The following is a 25,405-nucleotide window of genomic DNA, read 5'->3' as shown; positions in this document are numbered from 1 at the left end:
CAGTTGATTACGATTTTAATCGATTTTAATCTAATTACCCAATCAATGATTTATTTAAAGGCTTCATTTATTTGAAAATAATTCTGTGCAAAATGTTCAGACAACAATAATGTACGGACGCTCCCCACCTTACGAACGAGTTACGTTCCGGACGATCGTTCGTAAGGTGAATTTGTTCGTAAGTTGCTTCAGTGCTATATTTTGTATTATAATTTATGTTTAAAGCCTATATAAGTATATTGAAGGTTTATATAAGTATGTTTAAGGCTTGTACAAGTAACCTGCATTTGTTTGTACTGAAAAAAACTTTTAATAAAATGGAGAGAATACGTACAGTACTGTACTGTACTACGTATGTTAGAGAGAGAGAGCGAGAGACACACACAGTATGTACATGTACGTAATAAGATAAATAAAATGAAGTTTAACTTACTTTTGGAAGATGTACTCGATGCTTAAGGAGATGATGGAGGAGGAGGAAGAGGAGGATTTTATATCATGAGAGATTCTTCGTCGTCGCTGGAATCGGCTTCAAAAGTTATTTCCTGCTTCATGGGGACCGGCGTTTCTTCCTCCTCCTCCTCGACACGTTGCTCAGCCTCCAATGAGCTCTCACAGCGCCAATCGTCAGTATTAGCGGCGGAAAGAAGCACTACGCGCAATACAAAATCTAACTTACAGCATTTCTTTCCGAACATTTTTCCACATACTGTACGCGCAGAAATGTTCGTATGTACCGTTGTTCGTAACTCGAATGTTCGTAAGTAGGGGAGCGTCTGTATACTGATTCTAAATCTATGTCTTGTAAACCACCTATCCAGAATTCTGCCACTTGTGCAATATTACAACTCACAATAACATTTGGATGTAACACAATATAACAACAGCTTTTAATAATCCAGAAGACAAAATTCGATTTAGCAAATTTTCAGCAATTTTCAATGTTTTTTAAATGACGATTAATCAAATTAATTAGATTTATTGCCCAGGCTTGTACTCTGCCTTTCAACCCAAGTGAGCTGCAATAGACTGATTCGCTATGACTCTGAACAGGACAATCGGTATTGAACAATACGGATGGGCGATGCGGTATCGGGCCGATACCTTAATTTAAAGTATCGGTACTAGAAATTAGAGGAATAGAAAATTGCCATTAGCTTCCTATAATTTTAAGGACAAATGCTATATTGTAATATATACAGTAGGTGTTGGCTTAACATTATCTGTCTTTTTTTTTTGGGGGGGGGGGGTTGTATAAAAAATCTAAAGTATTAGTGCTGGGTATTGGTATCATTGACAACTCAAAAGTTGAGCACTCACTGTCGTATCACAGAAGTGGCATTGAACACGCCTATAGAAGATGAATGGATTGATAGTTTAAGTACAAATTACATAGTGCAGGTAAAATATTGCTGTATTACACTGACAGATTTTTTTCACGAACATTCTTTTTTTTGCTGTCATTTGCCCAGTAGAAATGTATCTGCGTGCTAATTTGACTTGCCTGGATAAACTTGCGCCAAACATTTGTCATCATTGTACAGGATTGCAGTGAAGGAATGGGAGAATCTGTTTCCATGCTACTGTCATACTGAGCAGATTTATTGTCTGGAGGAGGTCTGTGTTTGCTGCAGCACAAAACTGATGTCATGTTTTTCTTTAGTCAATTCCACAGAATCATGAGAATTCTTAATGATCCATTTTTAACTTATTAATCATACAAATCCCATGTCTGTTTGTTTTCAATAAATCCATCATTCAAAAGAAAGAAGACCACCTAACATGAAGAAGTTTAATGCAGTCATAATTTTAGTGAGCTTTCAACATTTTGCCATTAAGAACAAGGCGGAAATTCAAAGTAATTTCAACTTTGCCAGCTCACTGGGTTTCTGTGATTATTCAGAAATGAAGAATAACATCCAACCACTTAAATTTTCTCTGTTCTGGAATGCAAGTAAAAGTCTATAATTTGAATGTATTACACATTAATCATGTTTTATCAAGAACAATAATGACTACATTTTATCATTGAAACTATTATTTTAGTTTAAGATTTTCTCCATACTGATGTACTTATCAATACAGAAAAAGATAAAAGAATGATGGCAATTATGCTGTTAAGTTGTGGCAGTTTTTGGCATAAACCTTACATTCGGTGCCAGTCTAATCAATTTGTTACACTGAACAATAGTTTCAGACTACAAAAGAAAGCTGTTGTCATGTCAACAAAAGTCAATGTTTTCGGTTCAAATGAGTCATGAGACAACATTTCCCGTCTCACATAGAAAAACAGACCACCACCCACACCCTCACACCCCAAAACAATCCAAAGCATATGGGCTGGACTACCTGCTTAGTAATTAGAGGCGAAGGTGGTGGCTGTCGTTAGCGCTCCATTTTCCCATGATTAGTATCTTTTGCAGGTATTCTCCTTGATGAAACCCTCTGCCGAGGAAGTGGGAGATTTATGGAAGGCATCCTTTGCAGACCTTCCCCACAGCTCCTGTCTGCGAGTGCCTGTATGTCTGTAGGCCAAACAAGCGCGCCTGTCAGCAGTCACCCCACCAGTCTGACCACCGGGCTTGGTGCTGCTCTGTAATTACACACCACAGCCTGCTGGTGGGAGGGGGAGACTGAGAGCCTGTCAGTGCCGTCAGCATCACTAAAAGCATGTGTTGGAAAAACAGCGAGCGATGCCGAGAGGGAGAGCGAGAGGGAAGGTGAGGTAAAGACAGCTTTGTCTGGTTGAGGTAGGAAACCTCCTCTTTCCTGTGAGATTACAGGCTGTGTGGGTTTGAACACATCTGCTTGGGCTGGACATATGTGAGAATTGTCCCAGGAGGAGTGGGACTCATTTGTCTAATAGCCCAGAATAGCATCACATTCACTTTGTGCTGACCATATGGGTAAAAACCTTGACCCACTGTTGTTAATCTGGACCTCTTAAGTCATTATCTGGGCTAGACTTTTGACAACCAAGGTTTGGAAAGATCATTTTCTTTTCCAGAAGCAAGATCCATAAAGACATGCTAGGAGGAGTTTGGTGTAGAAGACCAAACTTCAACCTTATCATGAACCTGTCAGATCCAACTCAAATCAAAACAAATCATTGACTTCAAACATTTTCTCCAAAAATGTGCACAGACTAGCATCTTTTAGAATGTCTTCCTAGAAGAGCAGAAGCTATTATTTGCCAAACAATATTCAGATATTTCAATAATTAGCGCATTACAATCCAATGAGCTCCTTCAAGTTTCTGATACAAAAATTATTTTTCAAGATATTTTTTCTTGTTAACTCATTCACTGCCATTGATGGCTATAGACGTCAAAAATTCATTTTAACTATTTCTATTAGTTTAACATTTTTTCCACTTTTGTTAACAAGAGTTCGAAAACCTAATTAAAAAAATATTGTACATTTAGATCAGATATAATTTTTTTTGATTAATCATGAGTTAACTATTGAAGTCATGTGATTAATTACAAAAAAATAATCACCTGATGCCCTAATTTTTAATAATCTTTTATTTTTTAAAAAAAAAAAGATTATTTAAAAAAAAAAAAAAAGTCAGGCGATTAAAATTTTTGATTGTAATTAATCACATGACTTCAATAGTTAACTCACGATTAATCACAAATTTTATATGAAATACAATAAAAACTTTTTTCTAGGTTTTCATACTCTTGTTAACAAAAGTGGAAAAAATGTTAAATAGAAATAGTTAAAATGAATTTTTGACATCTAAAGCCGTCAATGGCAGTGAATGAGTTAAGCAAAAACTGAAATTAAAAACACCAAGAAACAAGTGTTTTTTACTTTCATTGTGTGCATTTAGCTCAGGGATGGGGAGGTGAGGAGGGTGCCTCATTTTTCATCAGCTCAGATATGACAAAAATGTCATAATGTGATTTTAAAAAAAGAATAATTCAAGGACAGCACAAAACTACTGAACACCAAACCACAATTAAGTGAAAGAACTTATTTTTTTACAAAAAAATCAACTCACTCAAAATGTTATAATTATTCACGTAGGCCTACTATTATGTGTGTCCTGTCCCATGTTCCTTATCCCCCGCTATTACGGTTGGGTTGATGGCCATTGAAATAGATTGGATTTTATTATTATTTTTTGTAAATCCCAAAAAGCCTTTAAAAAAAAAAACGCTGATAACCTACACTAGCTCAGGGCAAAACCTTGTACCTCCCAGATAGTCGCTTTTCAGGAGACCCAAAAAACGCATGTTTGTTCAACCATTAACAAAGAGAACATGTCATTTAAGATGTGTCAGTACTTTGTGAAAAATAACACGTGGACTGACCAAGAGTATAGATTTTTGAAAAAATATAAAATTTACTTAATTGGGACTTGTGAGGTTTCAGCCTGATGCCAGCGATATGTATTTCCCACTAAAAACCGGGGATGTCTCCCCAAGAAAAAAATATTGGTGAAAAAAAAAAACAATAAATTGGTGAATTAGCAAGTTTGTGGGTGTCCATTGTAGTGAGCCAGCGAGTCGTTAGTTGCCCATCCCTGATTGAAAGACAGAATTTCAAATGTATTCAAACAAACTGAAAAGTGCAACCATAAAGTCTTTCGAAAATACTGTATGCATTTTCTGTGGCCTGGTGGGTGGCGTGTAACTTCTGCGAGTGTCTGGGCATGAGTCGTGGCCAACAGCAGCTCATGAGTGAGCGTGCTCGTTATGTTTGTATTTTTCTCTCCTCCCGGTATTCAATAATATAGTGGGGAACACATGTTCATTATTGTAGTTGCACTGCTTCATATGGACTCATCAAATCTGACCTCTATAGTTTTTGTCAAGGCAGAATTGACTCTAAAACGATTGTGCAGGTGTACCTAATTTTGAGGATTTGTGTTGCTTGATGAGGTGAGATGTGTGTGCTGGTGGCAGGGACCTCTCTGACCCGCCATGCTCTCACCTCAAGGTCTTGGAGGCTTTCTTGGCGACACCTCCTCTACACTTGTAAAGCCGAACACATGCAGACACGGCTGCTTCCATGTGCACTTGTTTTCAAACATAACTTAAACATAAGGTATCTGTTTAGTTTAACTTGACTTTTCCTCGGGGATCAATTATGTGACCACACTTTCCCCCTCACCTGTAATTACAGTGAAGCCCCATCCAGTGTGTGGGCTTGTACCTTTTTTCCGACTAAGAGGCGGTAGAGTTGCACTTGTGGAGGAAGAGGATGATGAAGTGTGTCAATCACCTAATTAACAAAAGGTGTTACCATGGGAAAATAAAATAAACACTTAAGTTCAGATGCAGGTTTGCAATGTACAGAGCAGCCAGAGCTATAAGCAGTTGACATATTATTTTGATATAACATTTTTCTAAAGGTATCATATATTATAAGCATTATACATGTCTTAAAAGTCCCCATAATCTTCTTTTTTCTCATTTGTTTCATGTGTAATTCAGCTGAGTACCAGTTTGACGAGCTTTATAGCCATCAAACTGTTCCATAGCAAGTTTATTGAAACCGGATCTGTTCTTGACAAGCTATGGGAATGGAAAAAGGAAGTCAAATCACTTCTATTGGACTTTTTGTCCCTTTTAAGACTGTCAATACAAAGTGCACGCTAAGCGTTTGTACGAACTGTGTAGTCACTTTGTTCAGCCCGCCTCGTCCCAGTTTGGAAGAGTTGCGCTGTCTGTGATTAGTGTGTGTGTGGGGGGGGGGGGGGGGTGTGCTCGCCGCAGCACTGCTATTCATCCTGTCCGAGGCTGTGCAGAGACAGAGACAAACACCCTCAGCGCCCACTAATGATGCTGCAGCGCTGAGCTCAGCTAATTGACCAGACAGAGATGGATCAGGAACTTTACACTCTGCTGTGTCTGCGAGCTGTGGTGTGTGTGTGTGCCTTTTATGTGTATGTGTTGATCTTTGTGTCCTGCTGACTTTATGCTGGATCTCCACAATCTTCCAAACTTTTAGAAAAAATATAAAAACAAGCTAAGAACTGCTAACACAATTTTTTGGGGGGGAAATAATATTTCATGTATAAAAGCAGTGACAAAAGCAGGAATTCATGGACACCGGAAAACGGATGTTAAGAATCCAAAAATTGTCTTGACAATAATATTTCCTATGTAGCCTCACTAGTTTAAACACGACATTCTGATTAATATTACGTTTGTGGAATATAAATGAAGCAGCAAATTCCACCTGTTTTTATCCATCCCAGTAGGCGGCCATTTTGTCACTTGCTGTCGATTGAAAATGACATCACATTTGCTCAGGTAACAGCCAATCATCAGTTTTTCGGAGCTGAGTCGTGATTGGTTGTTAATATGATGTTGTCTTCAGTCTACAGCAAGTGGCAAAATGGCCACCCCCAAGATGGATGAAAGCAGAAGGATTTTTATGCTTAACTCATATTCCACAAATGCAATATTATCACAATGCCGTATTTAGACTAGAAAAGTTTTTGCGTTTACTTACGCAAGGTGTCATCATCATCATCCATGAAACAAGGAGTATCCTGCTAGCTAACATGTAGCACACACCAGAAAAGACACAGCTACATTAAGTTGGGTTGTGTAAATTAAAACTGCATTTCAACTTTAAGCCACTATAATAAGCCTCCTGATTTAATATTTAGTGTTATTACGACTTGGCAGTGCTCGTTGTCTGAAAACAATGAAGCAGAAATGTAAAGAACATTAACTCATTCACTGCCATTGGCGGCTATAGACGTCATAAATTCATTTAAACTATTTCTATTAGTTTTAATTTTTTTCCACTTTTGTTAACAAGAGTATGAAAACCTAGAATTTTTTGGGGGGTACATTTAGAACAGATATAAAATTTGTGATTAATCATGAGTTAACTAGTGAAGTCATACGATTAATTACGATAAAAAAAAATTAATCACCTGACACCCCTAATTTTTAATAATCTTTTCTTTTGAAAAAAAAAATAATTGTAGTTATTTTTCCAATTTTTAATAATATTTTCTTTTTTTAAGAAAAAGTTTATTAAAAATTAGGAGCGTCAGGCGATTACTATTTTTAATAGAAATTAATCGCATGACTTCACTAGTTAACTCACGATTAATCACAAATTTTATATCTGTTCTAATACAATAAAAAAAATCTAGGTTTTCATACTCTTGTTAACAAAAGTGGGAAAAATGTTAAACTAATAGAAATAGTTCCAATTAATTTTTTACGTCTATAGCCGTCAATGGCAGTGCATCACTCAAGTATTTGCAGCAACAACAAAAAAAGGAGTTGCATATGAGGCTTGACAGTCCTATTAGTGAGATCTTGGCTAAACGATTCGTTACTCGATCTGACCTTCACCCTCTCCTACATGCATGATGTAAGGCAGCCCACAGGCAGAAGACTCATGACTTTTTAATAAGCCCGCTGAGGTTTGATAAATGAGGCGAGAAGAGATATTTACTTAAATCACAATTTTAGGCCTGTACGGGGCAATCATTCTGGTGTGCAGGACATATTGGAGTCACTGTGATCTTCACTCATCTCTATCTCTATTTTGCAGCAGCAACAGAGGAAGCGATAATTCAAGGAGTGTTTACAAACAAATGACAAAGACAGCATGTGCAGTAGAATAGGACACGACCCAGAACCGAGGGCAGGATGGCCTCTGGCCCACTGAATTCTCAGCAGGGGTATTTCTCTAATGAATAGCCCTAACTGGCTCACTCATTAGGGCCCAGTGCACCGAGAGGGCATGAGGCCAAATATATTCACACGTTTATTTGACACCCACCCCCTGATGAGGCAATTAGCCCATTGAGAAGCAAACAGTGAATGTCCATGAAAAGGCATGGTGGTATCCAAACTATGATGGCGTTACGGGTGTTGGATCTCATGTGAGGCCTGAGAGTGGTCCTTCCTGCCTTTCATTGGACTCACTCGGGAGCTGCCAAAGAGATTTATTTCACCTTTGAAGATAACGAGACTGAGAGTAATTGTGTAAAAAGATGTGTGTAGGAGACACTTGTCCTTGTGCCAAATCCAGCTTATGGCTGGCACAATAACCCATTTGTGGGTGGAGAAATTGAGGCTCAGGAAAAAGAGAAGCGGTGCCTGCAAGGGGTGATGTCTACATTTCCCGTCCAAAGCCCATTTTTGGTAATTAAAACCAGCCATCACTTGTGCATAAACACACCCATACACCACACAGTGCGTCACTGCAGAATGTCGAACACATCCACGTTTGTGTTTGCCTTGACTGCTACATGGTTTACATTGTTATCTAAACATGGAGGAGGTTGCCACGTTTTAGACAAGTCTTATGCTGCTTAAATCGATATTTATCTACAGTATAATCCTCAGGAAAAAACACCCACAAGCCAAAACACTAAGTGGGGTTTGAGGAAAGGGATTCAGTTTCCCACAAACCATCTTCTCTGTGTATCTTTCGTACCACCATCATCCACCTTTTTAGGGTAACTTCTCAAAATGTTATTATACTTTGCTGCTTTAAATTCCCAAATGATTTTCCCCCCTGTGGGACAGTAAGCCTTCATTTTGAGCTCCGTTTTTTTCGCTAGAAAGCAATACAATAGATTGTGAAACGTTACACGGCCATAATACGTTAATGAACTTGACCTTTGCAACTCATAACTGCAGGTGCTTTTGCATTTTTTCAGTGTCGATGGCTGCTGGTGACAGAATGCAAGGAAGTACAACTTCCTGGTTGCTAATGAGGTGCTCTGCCAAACCACTTGTTTGTAGCAAGAGCACCTGGCCAGTGTAGGTCCAGACCAACACGGCGGACAAAGGAGTTCGGCAGTACCACAAAGCCCACTGAAAACATCCAGAACCCACAGACACAAACCCCCACACTTCATAAAATGAAGGCAGGACAGAATGCAAGCTCATTCTCTTGGCACAAGCAAGCTATTGTTTACCCGATTTCTCCCATGGCTTCCCGATGTTCGGCTGCTACACAAGGAACAATGCAAAACGGAAAACTTGGCAAGGGGGCACGATGTACACAGTTGCCTCTTTCAGAAGTGGCAGAGACTAAAAATAAAAAAAGACAACGATTACACTTAATGTGTAGGGTGTGATCTGTAGCTCAACCCAACTATAAGCAAGAAAAGTGGTCATATACGTCTTTTCACTGGAGCTCAGAAGAGAGAGCACATTACACTATTTTATCTAAGCTGCACCAACTGCAAGTTCATTTTAAAATGATTTTTAAATGATTGTACGGTGGTGCCTTAAGATTTAAATTTAAATGTTTCCAAGCTCGTAAGGCAAAGCACTCAGATCTTTTCAAGCCTAAAAAAATACTTTTATACAATAATAATAAATACAATTCTGGTGTTGCACGCCAAATCGTTCTTCACAAATATAGGTGGTAAATCCAGGTCCAAATGATGATGACAAAATCACCACCACACATCAACAGAAGCCCAGAAGTGTTGATTGAGAAGGATTTCATGTGTATACATCCAGTGTTTATGAAGTGTTTATTTCTGAGTGAAAACTGAAGACCCCACCTTTTAAGTGTTTTTTTTCTTGCCCCCCTTCCTCCTCTGAGCTGCTGCACTTGCATTCCCCCTTTATGGTTACTCGGGTCAGCTGACCAGCTGCTCATAGATGTAGCAAGGATGTAGTGGAGGCTCAGAGAGGGACAGGGCTTTGTAGGCTTTTGCTGCTCCCATGTATGGAATTCAACTGTTGGTACGCATCAGAAGTCCTCAATGTCCACTTTTAAATCCGTTCTTAAGACCTGCATTTTCAGAATGGCTTTTGGTGTGAGACATTTTTATTTTTGATAGTATTGTTTGAACACAGGCCAGCAACAGTAGCGTGGCGGTTAGCATGTCTGCCTCAGTCAAGACGTGTGGATATTCCATCATAAACCTCCAAACCGGTTTTTAATATTGTTGCCCGTCAAACAACTATAAAAAGAAGTGAACCACTGTGATTTTTAAATTACTAAGTATTGGGACACCCCTACTGCCTCAATTGTGAGTCCACTTATTCCATTAGATGGGGCTGATCTTTACAATAAGTGTTGCAAAGAAGCCTAAGGATGAGCAAAATATATGCACAATTTTAATCCTTTGATGATGAACTCATGTCTTATGAGGTATGCTAATGTCATTTTGAGCAACATCAAGCATCTTTTGGACTAAGTGTTGCGAAAAAAGCTAATGAAAACTAAACATGCAGAGTTAATAACTTTTAACTCTGGAGTTTTGGGCGAGAAGGGTCCAATTCTGCATTTGAGTTTCGAACACACACATTAATACCAATATCAGGACTTAAAATTCAACAGGACTTCAAACTGTCCGCATCAGAGCACATTACAAATCTAAATGACAAGAGGTGACATCATCCTGTCTGTTTATCTTCTACAGATGCAGGGAAACAGCAGGTGGCTCAGGAGGCAATAAGGAAGCCGTCCACCCTGCGTCGCCCACCTGCACGCACAGGGGAGCCCCTTTCATGTAAGAGCTACCATGTGTTCCGACTTGGCCAATAAAAAAAGATTGGTGTAAGCCTCCTGTGGATGTAAATAACTATTTTCTGTTTCCTAGACTGTCTCAACTGCAGTCGAATCACAGCAATGAATGACAGGCTGAGTTCGCTTGAGGCAAAGGTTTGTGCACTCTTTCAAGTATGTGATTAAATACCTTTCATTGCACACATTTTAATGTCTCGCATCACCAGGTCCAAGTACTCACTGCCTTGCCATCCATATCTCAACGCCACCCTTTGTCCAGAGGAAGAGTTACATCTGAGGCCGCCTTACTCTTGGGGGCCGCTCCTGCTCAGGGGGCTCCCGGTGAGCAGGGACCTGCTGGTAGGTATACTTATGGGAATTGCTATTATGTTAAATATTTACTACCTGCACTCTAAAAACAGTTGAGTCAAAAGTAACCTAATGGATCCACTTTCTGGGTCAATTTGACCCAACTTTCTGGGTTGTTTTTATAAAAAATGGCCCAATTTTTTTGACCCAAGTAAAAGATCTGACCAATATTTATGAGTTGTTTTACACTAAAAGGCCCGTTTCTTGACTCAAAGTTGGGTCTAATAGACCCAAGTAGAGGATCGGTCCATTTTGACCCATAGTTGGGTTATTTTTGACCCAACTGTTTTTAGTGTGAAGTAAGTGTGACTTCTCATGTTGAATAATCTTTCACCATTATCTTACTTTTTTTTACACTCTCTACCTGCTCACATATGCACTTATTATATATCCTGTTTCCACCTCTCCACATACAGTACACTCATTTCCTCCAGTCTGAGTAAGAGAGTCATATGAGGTGCACGCTTACAGAGCTCAAGGCGAGCACTTCACCTCTTCTTTCCTGGACTCCAGCCCAGCCTTGGCTCTGGCTGCTGTAAAAAAAAAAAATAAAAAATGAACACATAAACCTTGATGCGTTTAATATTAATACGAGAACAATTGTCACCTTTATTGAGTTCATCACTTCAAATTATTGACTTTTTTTTTAATCACAAAAACATTGCCGTAAAGATCACAAGAGTGTGGATCATAAAGGAATGATCCCAGTTCCATCGACAATCACGAACTTGGACACTGCTATTTACTCTTGTATGTGTGCTTTTGAGCTCAGTGGAAGTAATTAACAACAGCTCAATAAAGTCCTTCTATTATAGGTCCCCAGGGTGAAAAAGGCAGCGATGGTCTTCCAGGCAGAGATGGTAAAATTGTGCTCACAGTTGACGTTAAACCAAAATCATTCCGTCTGTATGACTATTGACTAGTGATGATTATCTTCACTTCTAAGGGAAAAGTGGTTCTCGGGGCTTGCCAGGTCCCATTGGGCCTCGGGGTGAGGCGGGCGCAAGGGGCCCAGCTGGAAACCCTGGTTTGAAAGGAACTTCAGGACCTGCAGGTAAGACTGGGCTTCACAGAACACGAAGTAATGATGAAATAAACTTTAACTTTGGCTTAAATTTGTGCATCTGGGGGAGGATAGAGAGAGAGAGAGGGGGGGGGGGGGAGAGAAAAAGAGCATTTCTTGCCTCTCTGCTTTTGAGACATTTGATTGCCTCACTCCTAACCAAACACTTGTGGAAACACGACTGAGCCATGATATCCGGCTTTGGGGTGTTTGTCTTTCACTTAAGCCACTTGGTCAATCCAAAAGGAGCTCCAGCTGTAACCAGTAGCGCGTTCCAGACATTTTGGCTGTTAACTTTCTGAATTTGGGCCCTTTGTTTCATTTCAATTGGATGCTTTAAATGGTGCTTTTTCAGTGTGCATTAAAAGTCTAGATGACTTCTAAAGTCAACTATAGCGCGGACACATGCTGCTAGAGCTCATGGTCACCAATCAGCGTATAAACAGAGGAATAAACCTGCTCTATGTGTTCAGACCTCGAATAAATCAACTGTAGGAAAAAGTAAATCCACAGGCAGCTGTGACTTGAATGATAATAAAGCAAATAGTGGCGCATGTGTGTCATAACATCTGCTCTCGACACGCGCTGTTATTTCTCCACTCTGGATCATGAAGGCCCGTAAAATGTGTATGACCCGTGTTCTGAACCTGCTGCTGGATTAACGAGCAGACATTGACCAATTTAATTTTTTACAAACCTTCTCCCCGAGGAACGCCTTACAAATTCAACCTTAAATGAATATAAACTATATATACACAAATCGCAGATCCGTATGCTTTCCATGTGGCTGTGATGTTGTTTTTCTTTCTCCATTACTTCATAGCCACCCTAAACCAGTGCTACATATTGTATCTAAATCTTTACTTTCCTCATTGTGCTTATTTTTATAGAAAGATAAACGTGGGACTGGATTGTGTCCAATATAATGCAAAGACAATAATTTTTTTAAGACAGGTTCATGGGGAAAATGGGAGAAAACTGAACTTTGTGTCATTTTAGATTATGGTGACAAATGCAAATATGGTGGAATATATTTTTATTCTATCTGGTCCAGGTAAGCAGGTCATTTGAATCGTTGTGCCATATTGTAGCTCAGATTTCTCTCCCGTGCTCCCAAATCACCACAGCTGCTTTTGCTGCAACTTTAAGAGAAAACGACCGATATGGGTGTCAGATCAGGGTTATAATAACATTACCTTGCAAAGTAATAATTCTCAGACCGCGCTTGTCAGTTGTAGTATGGTGCCGTGCCACAGCAAAGAGAAAGGTGCTGTGTCTGGACCTTAAGTCAAAAAAAGAACAAGAAGTGGCCATATTGCCTTTTAAAACCAAACAATGATGTCAGATGTTGTTCTGGTACTGCCTTGCTTCCACCCTTAAAGAGCTGCTGGAGGGGATACGCTTCCTCTGACTGGCCCATGCAAGCTTGTTTAATATGAATTAACACCTGTAACACTTTATTGCAAAAAAAGTAGTGCTTATTTGATTTTCTTTAGGGTCCTTCCCCCTGTTAAATGCAAAGTCAGTCTAATGCACCGTCATAAAAACATTGGCACAATCATGCTCCAATAATAGCCATTATTTTAATATTGGTCCTCCTCTCTTCCTCTGTGGGGTTTTTCTATAAAATATTGCTATGGAGGTAGGCTACATACTGGAAAATTCTAATCTAAAGTTATGGTTTTGGTAATAACACTAGCTTTGCTACTTAAGCATTTTTAATGAATAATGTTTGATATCTTGTTCATGTCAAGTGGGAATGTTTGGAAACTTTTATCGGAAATTGACTCAAAGTGGCAAAATGGTGATTTAAAATGTCTATAGGTTCTGCATTCAAGCTCTACTACGGAGAGTTCTGTATGTTCTCCATGTCCTTGTGTGGGTTTTCTATGAGTTAATCCACTTAAATTAAACAAAAAAAAAACATGCTGCTAGATTACTCTAAATTGTCCATAGGTGTAAATGTGAGTGAATGTTTGTTTGTCTATATGTGCCCTTGCGAATTGCTTGGCATCTAGTCCAGGGTGTTCTCTTGCCTCTCGCCCAAAGTCAGCTGGGATAGGCTCCAACTCACCGAAGCTTCATGATGATGAGTGGATGAAACAAATATGTGCAAAAAGTTGATAACGTTAACTCTTTCTATTCTACTCTCTAATTCACAAGGGTATACCAAAGCTTCATGCAACAATAATTTAACTGAGCAATGTGAAGCACAATCACCGAAAGTAAAGCTGCAAAATTAGTACATTAAATCTGAGTCAATGGCAAAAAAAATTGGCCGCAGGAGTAATGACACCAAATGCATGTGACTCAAACTTTCCATCTGAAATGTAGTCGTCTAAGTAATGTAAATGGATTAGATGGGGGTTTTTTTTGTATTAAACAGCAATGATGGTCACTATATGCTTTTCCCTCGTTGGCGGACAAAAACACAGGGCAATTTCTCAGAAATTCAAAATAATACATCAGTGATGTATTTATACATAAATGACTCTGTATTAAATACACGTCTTGAAAAAAAATACTGTATTTTAACAATCATATTTACCACAGTGCCATCTATGGATCTGGTCTAGTACAGCCACACTTATGCGTAATGCAAAACCACCACATTTTCTAAATTAAATTTTGCCCCTTAAGCTGTCTTTATTTTCACCTCCAATGTTTTTTTGCTTTCTGTCTTCTCAGGCCCCCGTGGTCCTCCAGGACTACCAGGAGAGAGAGGTCTACCAGGTCCTCCCGGGCCTCCAGGACCACCTGCTCCTGCTAGTGGCCGCATCCCTGCACCAGACAGTAAGACCCCATCCTAAACACTCAACACAAATGTATCAAAAAAGGGGGAGCCTTTAAACACAATCCAGTCTGTTATGCTGTTTGACTTCCAAGAAAATATTGAAAGGTGACTTAATTCGGATCTTGAAATGCCCTCATCAGAGTACAGTACAGAAAATGTATTCATTAAATGAGAACTTATAAAGTAAAACTACCCTCTAAGGCAAACAGACACTTTGAAGAGGGAACTGGAAGGTATGCTGAGTAATACTGCCTCCTGTGGTGGTTTAAAAGTATTACGGGAATTAAGTAGCATAGAACTATATGAACACATTTGCCTGAAATTTTCATCGCCGTCATATTTTTTATAAAAGTTTTTTGGGTTGAACTACAAATTGTAGCACTTAGTGGGTAAAGTTGAAGGTTCCACTGTGTTATAAACTGCACTCCCCTTGCAGAAGCCTTGGAAAGCTGATGAGATGCTTAATAAACAGAAGAGAAAGAATACAGTCAAGCTTTTAAGGCTTTTTCGAGGGCTACTTGTTGAAAAGAATCAAAGGCGGTGAGATTGAAGGCAGGAGACGTGTGAGACTGACACCGACCGATTTTACATGCTGTGATGAGAACCTGTCCACATCTGATGTCACTCAACTGCTTCCAGATGTCAGCTCCTCACTCCCCTCAAGGTCAATGCATCAGCACCTTTTATTTGTTGATTCACTGGCTTGACGAAAAGAAAAAAAAATTAAAGGCACAGATTTGTCAGCGTGAGCTTCCTGTGTAGGTATTAGGATTGGCATGATGAGACTGGGAGCCATTTCTTTCACATCAAAGTAACAGCAGGGAATGTCGGGAGGATGGGAAGACGGGCGGGTTGTTCTGTGCTGACATTACTTGGGAAAACAATGGATTATTTGGCTTGTATGTATCCATGAGGGGGTTAAATATCCGTCCTGTGGGCCACTGGTGCTTAAAAGCCTGCATGCAGAATGTTGAGAATGAAGACGAGCTCTGTTCACCTGGAGGTGGCGTCGTTGCGAAGACAGACAGACGGAGTGACAACTAGCCTAGTGTGGACATTTCACTCATTTGGAGACGTTCAATGATTTTTCAGCTGGATGACGATTTTCCTCCTCCTCGTCTCTCTCCCTGAACTTGCTCTCACTTGCTCCTTGTCCTTTTCTATCTATACTTGTCCCGCTGTTACACAAAGCGAGCTACTTTTTAAATGACTAGAAATCAGTTTCCTGCTCTTTAGACACATGAGCATTGTTACTGTATTTGGCTCTTACTCACAAGGGTGATTGTTACTCCAATGTAGGCCGTCATCAAAGGTTGACTTTCTTTTGTGCCTCACAAGTACAGCCTCAACTACTGTATAATCAGCCCACCCAAAAGATTCCAAACTAAATACGTGCATCTTTTTTCCCCATTTTATGATTATTTGCATATTGTGAAAATGGCCGTAAAATGGAGGGGGGGCTATTGAACATGCACAATTTAGATGACTGTAGTTATTTGTGACACAGCACTACTGTGTGGTGTAGAGAGGTATAGCATTTGTATTGGACTACATTTTTGTACAGTTGTGGACTACTTTTTGTCAGGCCAGCTTTTTTGGCACAATTTACAATTGTACAATTCACACTTCATACTTGCAATTCAATTACAAATGTGTTTTCTTTTCAATGTTTTCTGAGTTTGATCATTAAAGCCAATGTGAGTTACAAACATGATAACTCAAGTAGCCAAGTGAATCAAACACGAAATATGAATCGCCAGCAAAACTTTTACCATGACTGTACAGCGGTGATAATATAGCTTTTGTTTAACGTCTATTTAATTTTCTTTCCAGATCGAGGAAAAGACCCCTTCTTCACCAACACTTTCCAGGATTCAACACCAGGACCGCAGGGTCCACCTGGGCCGATTGGTTAGTGTCTTTTGAACTGAATTGGACAGATTTTACTCTTTAAAACACATGATGTACCTATACACCAAAAAACCCTGGCCGAATTTGGAATTAAAGTTCAAAATTGTCTTAACTACAGGCCAATCGTGCACCGTTCCCTGCCATACATACATTATTCCATAATTTGCATATCTCAGGATTACCTGAGATCATCACAATTCTATTACTGTATTGTACAACATCTTAACTCATTCACTCCCAGCTATTTTCACTCAAGCAACCCCCTTCGCTCCTGGCTGTTTTACTGGATTTTGACTGATGTTGCAAGGCCCACAGAATATTGTGTTCTATTGCTATAAAAACATGGAACCTACCAAAAGAAAGATTAGAGTCTCTTCCTTCACCAGGAAAAAAAAGTATATTTGTATCTTATTTCCGTTTTGCAGCAACAAGCACTAGAATATAGGTAAGTTTAATCATTATTCACAAACCTGTGGGGAAAGGAGCTTGTTGCAACATGGCCCTGGTTGATCTCTTATACTCTGCTGCCACCTGCCTGTCATTTTTGTATTAATTACCATTGCTTTAAGACACCTTTTCAGGTCAGAGGCTGGATCAAAGTCTTCTGTATGCTCTAGCATTAAAAAATATATATAATGTTTTTGGGCCCATGGCACTATTTAAAATAGAACGTTTTTATACGTTTTTGGGAGCAAATTAGTTAATAAATAGGATAATCTTGATAGAAATGTCTTTTCATTTTCATTTTGTTGCAAGGGAACTTCACACCCAATTTCCCTCATTATTAATATGATCTCTTCCAATTCTTACAGGTCCCGCGGGTCCAAAAGGACCAGCAGGACCTCCGGGCCCACAAGGACAGAACGTAAGTATGCTGACACCAGTTTATAATAAGAATTGTTTCTATGCTGTCTGTTTTAATTTGAATTGTTTATGTTGACAGGGTAAACCTGGGACACCTGCAGCACAGGGTCCTATGGGGCCGAAGGGAGAGCGTGGAGAGAGAGTAAGTGCCCGTGATTCTCTTCAGCACCATTTCTGTTTCTTCATCCTTCATGCTTTAAAAAAAAGGTGCGATATACTTTTGATTCAGGGTCTCTCGGGTTATCCAGGGGATAGAGGCTTCAGGGGCGAGCAGGTAAGCCAACCCAAACCCTAACCTCTGTTTTTAGGATCTTAAGGATCATGATAATGATCTATGGTACATAATAAAGCCATTTCTTAGTTGTCCAATTCTTTTACAGGGATTACCAGGTCCCAAAGGAGAGCCTGGAGAGAAGGGCTTGCCGGTGAGGAAGTAGTTCATTTTGGCGGTAGTGTACAAGCACATTTGGTTGGTTAAGAATTATTTGTGAAGTATTTCTTCTATTTGTCTAATCCTTCCTTGTCTTTGACCTCTTTTTCATTTTACAAGAGCAATCTAAATGTAAGATATTTTCTATTCAGGTTATGTGTAAAGGCTATATGTTTTTCTTGTCCTCTCATGTCTTCTCACCCACCATGTGTTTTTTGTACATGTGATTTCAGCTGGTGAACCGTATGCGTTTGTGTGTGGGAAACTTCAGTCTTTATGCGTTTTTGTGTTGTTGGTCCTCGGGGTGCGCTCCGGACTGCAGCCCCCCGTTATGATACTGTCCTCTTGACCCTGAAGCTGTCTGACTCCCTCTGCAAGCTATGGCTACCTCTCACAGTCATTTTGGCAGCATCTGACTTTGGCATATATGTCAAAATAGCATCAGCACCATCAATCCGGTTTTACCAATACACTACAATCAAGACAGAGAGGAGAAGGCTGAATCCTTGAGCCACATGTTCCTAAATTTATAGTCTACTAAATTGATCTTTATCTCCTAAGATTAAATCGTGTAACAAATGAAAATAAAATGCATGAGATGCATATGCCAAATCATTCCATTTATGTGTCAGTCGTGGATTCTGTTGGGTTTAGAGGTGTTGTGAAGTGGATACAGCTACCTACCCTCTTTCATCCCATCTTGCAAAGGACTCATTTTCTGCATGTCAATATTAACAAGTATGTAACAAGCCTGCTACATTAAAATATGGCATAGTTGTCCCTCATTATACGTTTGGTCTTGCTTTGAATTAACTAGTCAGCATTGGATAAAAGTTGTCTACTTTTCCTTTTATCTACAAACATGAATCATTGACTTTTCTGTCTTACTAATCAAAACATTTTTTTTGCATGCCTTATTTTTGTGATGGGGTCTTTTAAGTTTTAAAATAACTCACAAAGCCATTGCCTTACATTTAAACCAAAAAAGTGTGTAACAAGATTTGAATGTAATGGACACTCTCTTAGGTACCCTTGCACACTTGCTTTACATGTCAGCCTACTGTCACAATAAATCTATCTTTATACATTTAATATTGCTAATTGCAAATTTGATATTGCTTGTTTCAAGAGGCGCTATCAGAGGTATTATTTTGACAGCATACAGCATTTTATTTATTATTCTAGGCGGAAGTTCTGTAGGACTGCTCTGCATAATGCTGAGAAGTTTTAAATATTTTAGCTACAGGTAGTAAATTTTTCATATCGACGTCGCCTTAAAATAATCGCCCAGATTTTTCAGGAAACACAAAAAATGGAACCATTTGCATCATGAGGAGATGCTTTAGACACAAAAAAATGACCTTGCCAATTATTTTAAAAGGGTGGCGATATTATATATTTTTTATTTTTTTAAACCGAATTATTTGACTTTATTATGTTTTAATGGGACAACACTAAATAAATGACACTATGCTACATGTCAGTATACAGCTTTTATTTTTAACTAAAATTACGATCCTCTAAAGAAAAAAAAAAACTCAACACCGCCATTTAATTGGAAGTCAAGTCAAAAATTGTCTTTGCTTATGTTCTATGCGCCCCCACTAGTCTAAACATGGTGTTCTGATTAACATTGTGTTTGTGGAATATGAATTATCCATAAAAAGCCATCAGTTTTTAACCATCTCAGGGGGCGGCCATTTTGCTGTCAACTGAAAATGGCATCACAGTTCCTAAGGGCTCAGGTAACGACTGTCACGGCTCACCTGTTTTTTGGGGGGGTTTGGTCATGTGACGTTTGCAAGCTGAGCCCATAGGCACTGTGACGTCACTTTCAATCGACAGCAAGTGGCAAAACGGCTGCTCTCTGAAAACGGATGTGTTTTGTTGCATAACTCATATTCCACAAATCAGAAATCAAGGTTAAGACTAGTGGGTGTGCATAGAACATATTATTGTAAAGAAATAATTTACTTGACTTCCCCTGCAATGTTTTAACCCCTTCAGACCTGGATTTTTTCTGCTGGGCATTTTTTTTTTTAATACTGATTTTGACTCTTCCCACATAAGAACATGGAAAAAATTGGGGGGTTTATCTCTTGTTTTTATTATAGTGGACGCCAGGATCGTATGGCTGTAACGTGTTGTAAACTTACCAAGCTTATATGTAACATTTTTAACATGAACATCATGCGAATCAATTTGCGATTGTGATTGGTTCGCTAGGATCCAATCATGAACTAGAAGTGTTGACATCATCCAAATGATGCGTTTTTATTGGTTTAGACACGGAAATATGTCATGTCCACTGCAATCATCTGTGGGTCCGAATGGGTTAAAACACTGGAAACAAAAGTGAGTTCACCCTGTAGTAAAAATGTCTGGGACATCCTCAAGCGGGATGTGGAGGAGAACAAGTTCTGGTATAATGGTTGCCACGCAAAATATTGACACTTTGGGACCAACTTGGACATTTTCACATAGAGGTGTACTCACTTTTGTTGCCCGTGGTTTAAACATTGACAGCTGTGTGTAAAGTTATTTTGAGGCGACAGTGAATTTCAAAAGTGAAAATTATCATCTTTGTGTACCTAATAAAGTGTCCAGTGGGTGCAAAGCTGCACTCTGCACGCTTGCCTCGCTCAGCCAGGTGGCGATTTCGTGACGACTATCCTTCCCTGGCTGAGTTGCAGACAGAAACAATAATGCATACATAGCATGAGCAAGTATAAACCCTGGAAGAATTTGGTCCAGGTGTGTCAAACGTGTGACTGCTGTGCCGTGCATGCCGCTGTTGTCCAGCCCAGCATGGCCGAGACTGGCGTCATACTGTATAGCAGCATGGCCACAGAATGAGGGAGATAGAGACACATAGGAAGCAGAAAATGCTGGACAGATGCGTGGACTGTTTAACCTTCTAACTGCTGAATTGTATTGAGAAGACAAAGCAAATGACCTGCATCTTGGCGTGCAGTTCTTCGGCTTGCGCTCCTAACCATGACGGCTGTATCTATCTTCACAGGGGGACGGAATACATCAGATCAGAGAGGCGCTGAAGATCTTAGCTGAGAGGGTTTTAATCCTCGAGACTATGATCGGTATTCATGGTGAGTAGGAGGCCTGAGGCAGGGTCAGTTTAAGGCAGGGGTCAAGGTAGGGGGGGCTCCAACTCCCACTGCACCTCACCTACTGGGACAGGGAGTGGCCACAGTCGCGAGCAGCCCCCAGGACTCACTCAGGCTGGTGTTTCCACACCCCCTCATGCAGCAACCCACTCCCCCCCTCCCCCCTCCCCCCTCCTGTCACTGCTCTCTGATAGGACTTTAGCTTGCAGATGTTCCGCGACTTGCAGGCTGATCTTGAGCTTCTGGCTCGTAGGGTGACGCTGCTGGAGGCTATCATCTGGCCAGGTAATGATGAGACATCATCACCCGCAGCTCTGCTGGCCCTAAAAAAAAAAAAAAAAGAAGAAGAAAAAACTAATCTAGGAATTTAGGGAGTAATGGAAGCATGGCATGACATCACAGAATCCGGCTGAACTGCGGAATGTTGATTTGAAGTAGATGCTTTTAGAAATGCAATTTATGTACAATTTTCACTTGGGAGAATTTTACAATCAAGCAAAGACACTGCTTTTAATTTACGAAAAACAATGTGCTTTGTGTGTTCATGTGTTTCTGTATATCTAATGTGCTATTCTGAAGAGTAGTGCTGCAACATTTCGATTGAAAGACAACATCCCAAACACATACAAGCAAATTTGCTCAAAGGAGATTTTAATTTTTCTCTCAATTTATGTCTGTTTTGGGACTGTCAATTACTTGAAATGCTTGGTCACAGACAACTACTCTCTCACCAAATACCTTCATTTTTTGTACATTCCGTTGCACAAAGCACAATTCAGTGTGTGCCGTACTTGCTCTTCCTAGTGGAGAAGTTGGGGAACTACAGTTTCATTGACCTTTGACCCTTTCTTAAAATAGCATACAGTATAACTTTTTTTTGATCACGAATGTCCCTTTTGGCTCACAGTAAGATCTCTTTATCCTGAATTTGCTGCTTAAAGGTAGAAGTCAACCCAAAAATGTTCTTTTACAACAGTGGTATCCAAACTATGGCCCGAGGACCATTTGTGGCCCGCTATCCATTTTTCTGCGGCCCATGGCATTTGCTAAAAATGACATTTATATGGTCTGCAAGGTTAGTTAAAAACCTTTTATAGATATGCAAAAATAGAAGTAAATTATTTGTGCAATATTTTTTACAACAGCGTAGCACAATTTCTCTTCTAAATACCCAGGTGAGTGGAAAATAAAGATCATTCAACTTTAGAAGCACGGATAGTTTCTTCCAGTTCATTTTATGTGTCAAAGTCCGATTTATGAACATATCACGTTATTCATCCTTAAGTAAGTGTTTTAAAAATAGATCTAGTCTAGTGGGATAAAGTACCATAGGCCACACCAAAAATGTTGGAAAATCCTTAAATATTTAGTTTATAACCAATAACCTTTAAGAGGGAGGTTCATCAAATTAACTTGAAAAATATTTTTAAAAAAATATACACAATTGCTTGCTTGACTGATTTTAGCGTGAATTTTGACCCTGAATTACTCCACCATGACCCTTTCATTCTTGCATTTTTTTCTGTATGTGGCCCTCAAATGAAAACGTTTGGACACCCCAACTTTACAATAATATGTTCTATGTGCCCCACTAGTCTAAACACGACGTTCTGATTAATCTTGCGTTTGTGGAATATCAATAAAGCAGCAAAATCCTCCTACTTTTATCCATAGCAGGGGGCAGCCATTTTGCCACGTGCTGCCGATGAAAAATTACATCAAAGTTAGTTGCTCGTGGTTCAGGTAAGAAACAATCACGGCTCCCTTGTTTTCTGAATTTGGTCTTTTGGTGTTCGCAAGATGAGCCATGATTTGTCGTTACCTGAGCCCTGAGCAACTATGATGATTTTTAGTCTATGGCAAAATGGCCGCCTCGAGACGAATAAAAATGGGTGGATTTTGCTGCTTCGTTCATATTCCACTACGCAAAATTTATCAAAATGCCGTGTTTTGACTAATGGAGGAACATACAAAGAAATATTTGGGTTGACTTTTGCTAGTTTATTTCCCCAGCAGTATTATCAGAACACCCAATTTTAAGAACATAACACAAAAACACAACTGTACATTGACAAATACACGTACACAAATTTGGAGCCACATGATTTTCCTTTGGACATGCATACACTGCAAATTTGTAGAGTAGATTTTACTCTAAAACAACTTTACTTGCGCCCAGTCTAAACAGTAAAATTGCAATGCCATTTTCTCTGAATATTTTACCCATCCAACAAAATTTTCTCTGTTTAGACTGGGACCAAATATAGTATTTTTAGAGTAAAATGTACTCTATTAAATTTACCGTGTAGGATGTTAAGAATAACAGTATTAGGCACTAAGCAGTTGTCTGTGATAATGTCCTGAATGTTGTTGTTGGAACCCTACTCACCAGCCATACACTTTGTTGCAGCTTCTAGCAGCAAAAAGACTTGATAGATAACCAATGTAAAAAAAAAAAAAGGAAAAAAGTGTATCATCAAAATAAGGATATGCTTAAGATAATTCCTGTAAAAAATAATAAACTTAATTGAGATCAAGACAACAGGATGCACGTGGTCAAGCACAGTGCTGGGCAGGGAGGCCCTGTTCCAACTGCTGTCTTTCTTCAACAGAACCTGATCTAGGCTCTGGGGATGGACCATTTGGCACAGCCTCCCCTAGTTTCTACAGAGATAAGCGAGCAGGTGCGCTTCCATATCGACCTGCTTCTCCTCTGTCTTCCGACACCAAGGTTCGAGGGAAGTAGCCCCACCCCCTTCCCCCTCCACCCCCTGAGGACTGCAGACTGGGTTGGCTTCCCTTCCTATAGGTCGCATCGGCACTCAACTCCTAATTGATAGCCTTTTTGAGGGGGTTTTCCTCTCAGGTTTAGGTTGGGGGACACCTCAGGGAAATGCCAATGATACTCCACCATGTCCTCCTGCACCTGTGACGACTAGTTTGACACCCCCACCATCACCGTAACCACTTCCAGCTGCAGCTCCCTGGGTCTGTTTGACAAAAGGAAGCTCTGAAATATCTGTGGTGCTCCTGAGGCCACAAATCTTGGCAATAAGGGTCATGTAGCGTAATCAGTTATGTAACATAAGAGACTGGACTTGAGTTTGTAATTCTTTTTCAATGTAACAGCATTGTCATGAGATCTCATGAGCATGTACAATTTCCTGAAGTACACAGACAAACCTCTATTATTCATTTTGTTTCATCTCTTATATTGTTAAACTCAGTTTATAGTGCACTAAAAACACCAAGTCACTATAACTGAGATGTGTTGCTACATGTGAGCGTGTTTTGTTTTCCAAGTAAAATGCACACTGAAAAAGTGATACAATATACTACAACATATTTACATTTGTTGCATATCCTATGATACAGTGGAATTTATTTCATTTTGAAAAACAACACAGGAAATGGCAAAACTGGAACCACTGTTATGTTGGTGCTGTTGTAATAGAATACTTTTTTTTCCATCGTAAATCAAGCTTATTGTGAAAGTATTTAAAATTGTCAATGGTAGTTTGTTTTGTATGCCGACATTTAGCAACTATCTATTTTGAATTTTTATTTTTTGCAAATGTGTTAGTGTTAATATAATCCTGTCTTCTGATGATCGCTGTAATAAAACGATGTTGACTGTTGTTGTTTTTTAAACATGTATCACTTTGTGCCCCTACAGAATATTAACATCACTTGATAAATATTAGATATTCAGTAAGTGGAACTGATAAGCGCACCCCCTTTGAAAAGTAGAAAAACACGACATCTAGTTCTCGGAGAACACAAAAGTACAGTAAGGGCTGGCGCATTTAGTGGCATCAGCAACGTCACTTCTGCTTATGCCGCGGCACCAGCGACTTCACTTCCGCGTATGCTGTGGCAGCATCAGTTACGTCACTTGCGGCATATGCGAAAGTGACGTAGATGATGCAGCGGCATACGCGGAAGTAAAGTCGCCTTTTTAATATTGCAAACAGACTAACACAACTTTCTCAAATATCAACATTAAAAAAACAATACAATATCAATATCGTTGAAACAAACACTCAAGATAACATGAACAAATACAGATCAAAGTAAAATATATATATATATATATATATAAAGAGAAACAGAAGAAAAACGGGGGGAAAACAGCAAAAGGTTATGAAGCAACATACTAGGGGCTCGAGAAGTTATAGAAATATATTTAAATTAGAGAAAAAAAATCTCCACTATTTTCAAATTCTTTTGTTTGTCAGAGAACTTGATTGAGAGAATGTATTGTTTGAAGTCGTTATAGAAGGCGGTAAAACATGGCTTCTTTCCACGGAATTTACAACAATTAATATATTTCGACATTAAAAGTATTAAATGTATCAGATAGTTCGAATTATTTTTCTATATAC

The 25,405-nt window shown here is 39.4% G+C and overlaps 1 protein-coding gene across 3 annotated transcripts in view; it reads left to right on the top strand.

The window, feature by feature from the left end:
* Window positions 1–24,658, top strand: part of emid1 (EMI domain containing 1) — a 59,241-nt gene extending 34,583 nt beyond the window's left edge. The window contains exons 4-17 of one of the 3 annotated variants that reach the window (XM_077562449.1): window positions 10,379–10,468; window positions 10,559–10,620; window positions 10,692–10,824; window positions 11,649–11,693; window positions 11,780–11,887; window positions 14,585–14,689; window positions 16,524–16,601; window positions 17,414–17,466; window positions 17,545–17,607; window positions 17,695–17,739; window positions 17,846–17,890; window positions 18,016–18,027; window positions 20,918–21,002; window positions 23,633–24,658. In XM_077562449.1, coding sequence (XP_077418575.1) covers window positions 10,379–10,468; window positions 10,559–10,620; window positions 10,692–10,824; window positions 11,649–11,693; window positions 11,780–11,887; window positions 14,585–14,689; window positions 16,524–16,601; window positions 17,414–17,466; window positions 17,545–17,607; window positions 17,695–17,739; window positions 17,846–17,890; window positions 18,016–18,027; window positions 20,918–21,002; window positions 23,633–23,766 — 1,058 coding nt within the window. In that variant the 3' untranslated portion in view covers window positions 23,767–24,658. Of the gene's footprint in view, window positions 1–10,378; window positions 10,469–10,558; window positions 10,621–10,691; window positions 10,825–11,648; window positions 11,694–11,779; window positions 11,888–14,584; window positions 14,690–16,523; window positions 16,602–17,413; window positions 17,467–17,544; window positions 17,608–17,694; window positions 17,740–17,845; window positions 17,891–18,015; window positions 18,028–18,128 lie in introns of all 3 variants that reach the window. The other 2 variants (XM_077562450.1, XM_077562451.1) reach the window with 2 other exon arrangements.
* The last annotated feature ends 747 nt before the right edge of the window (window positions 24,659–25,405 follow it).

The sequence above is a fragment of the Vanacampus margaritifer genome, chromosome 3 (genome assembly GCF_051991255.1).
Source record: "Vanacampus margaritifer isolate UIUO_Vmar chromosome 3, RoL_Vmar_1.0, whole genome shotgun sequence".
NCBI classification, from domain to species: Eukaryota; Metazoa; Chordata; class Actinopteri; order Syngnathiformes; family Syngnathidae; genus Vanacampus; species Vanacampus margaritifer.
The sequence above is the reverse complement of the archived record's forward strand: the minus strand, read 5'-3'. Positions and strand labels throughout refer to the sequence as shown.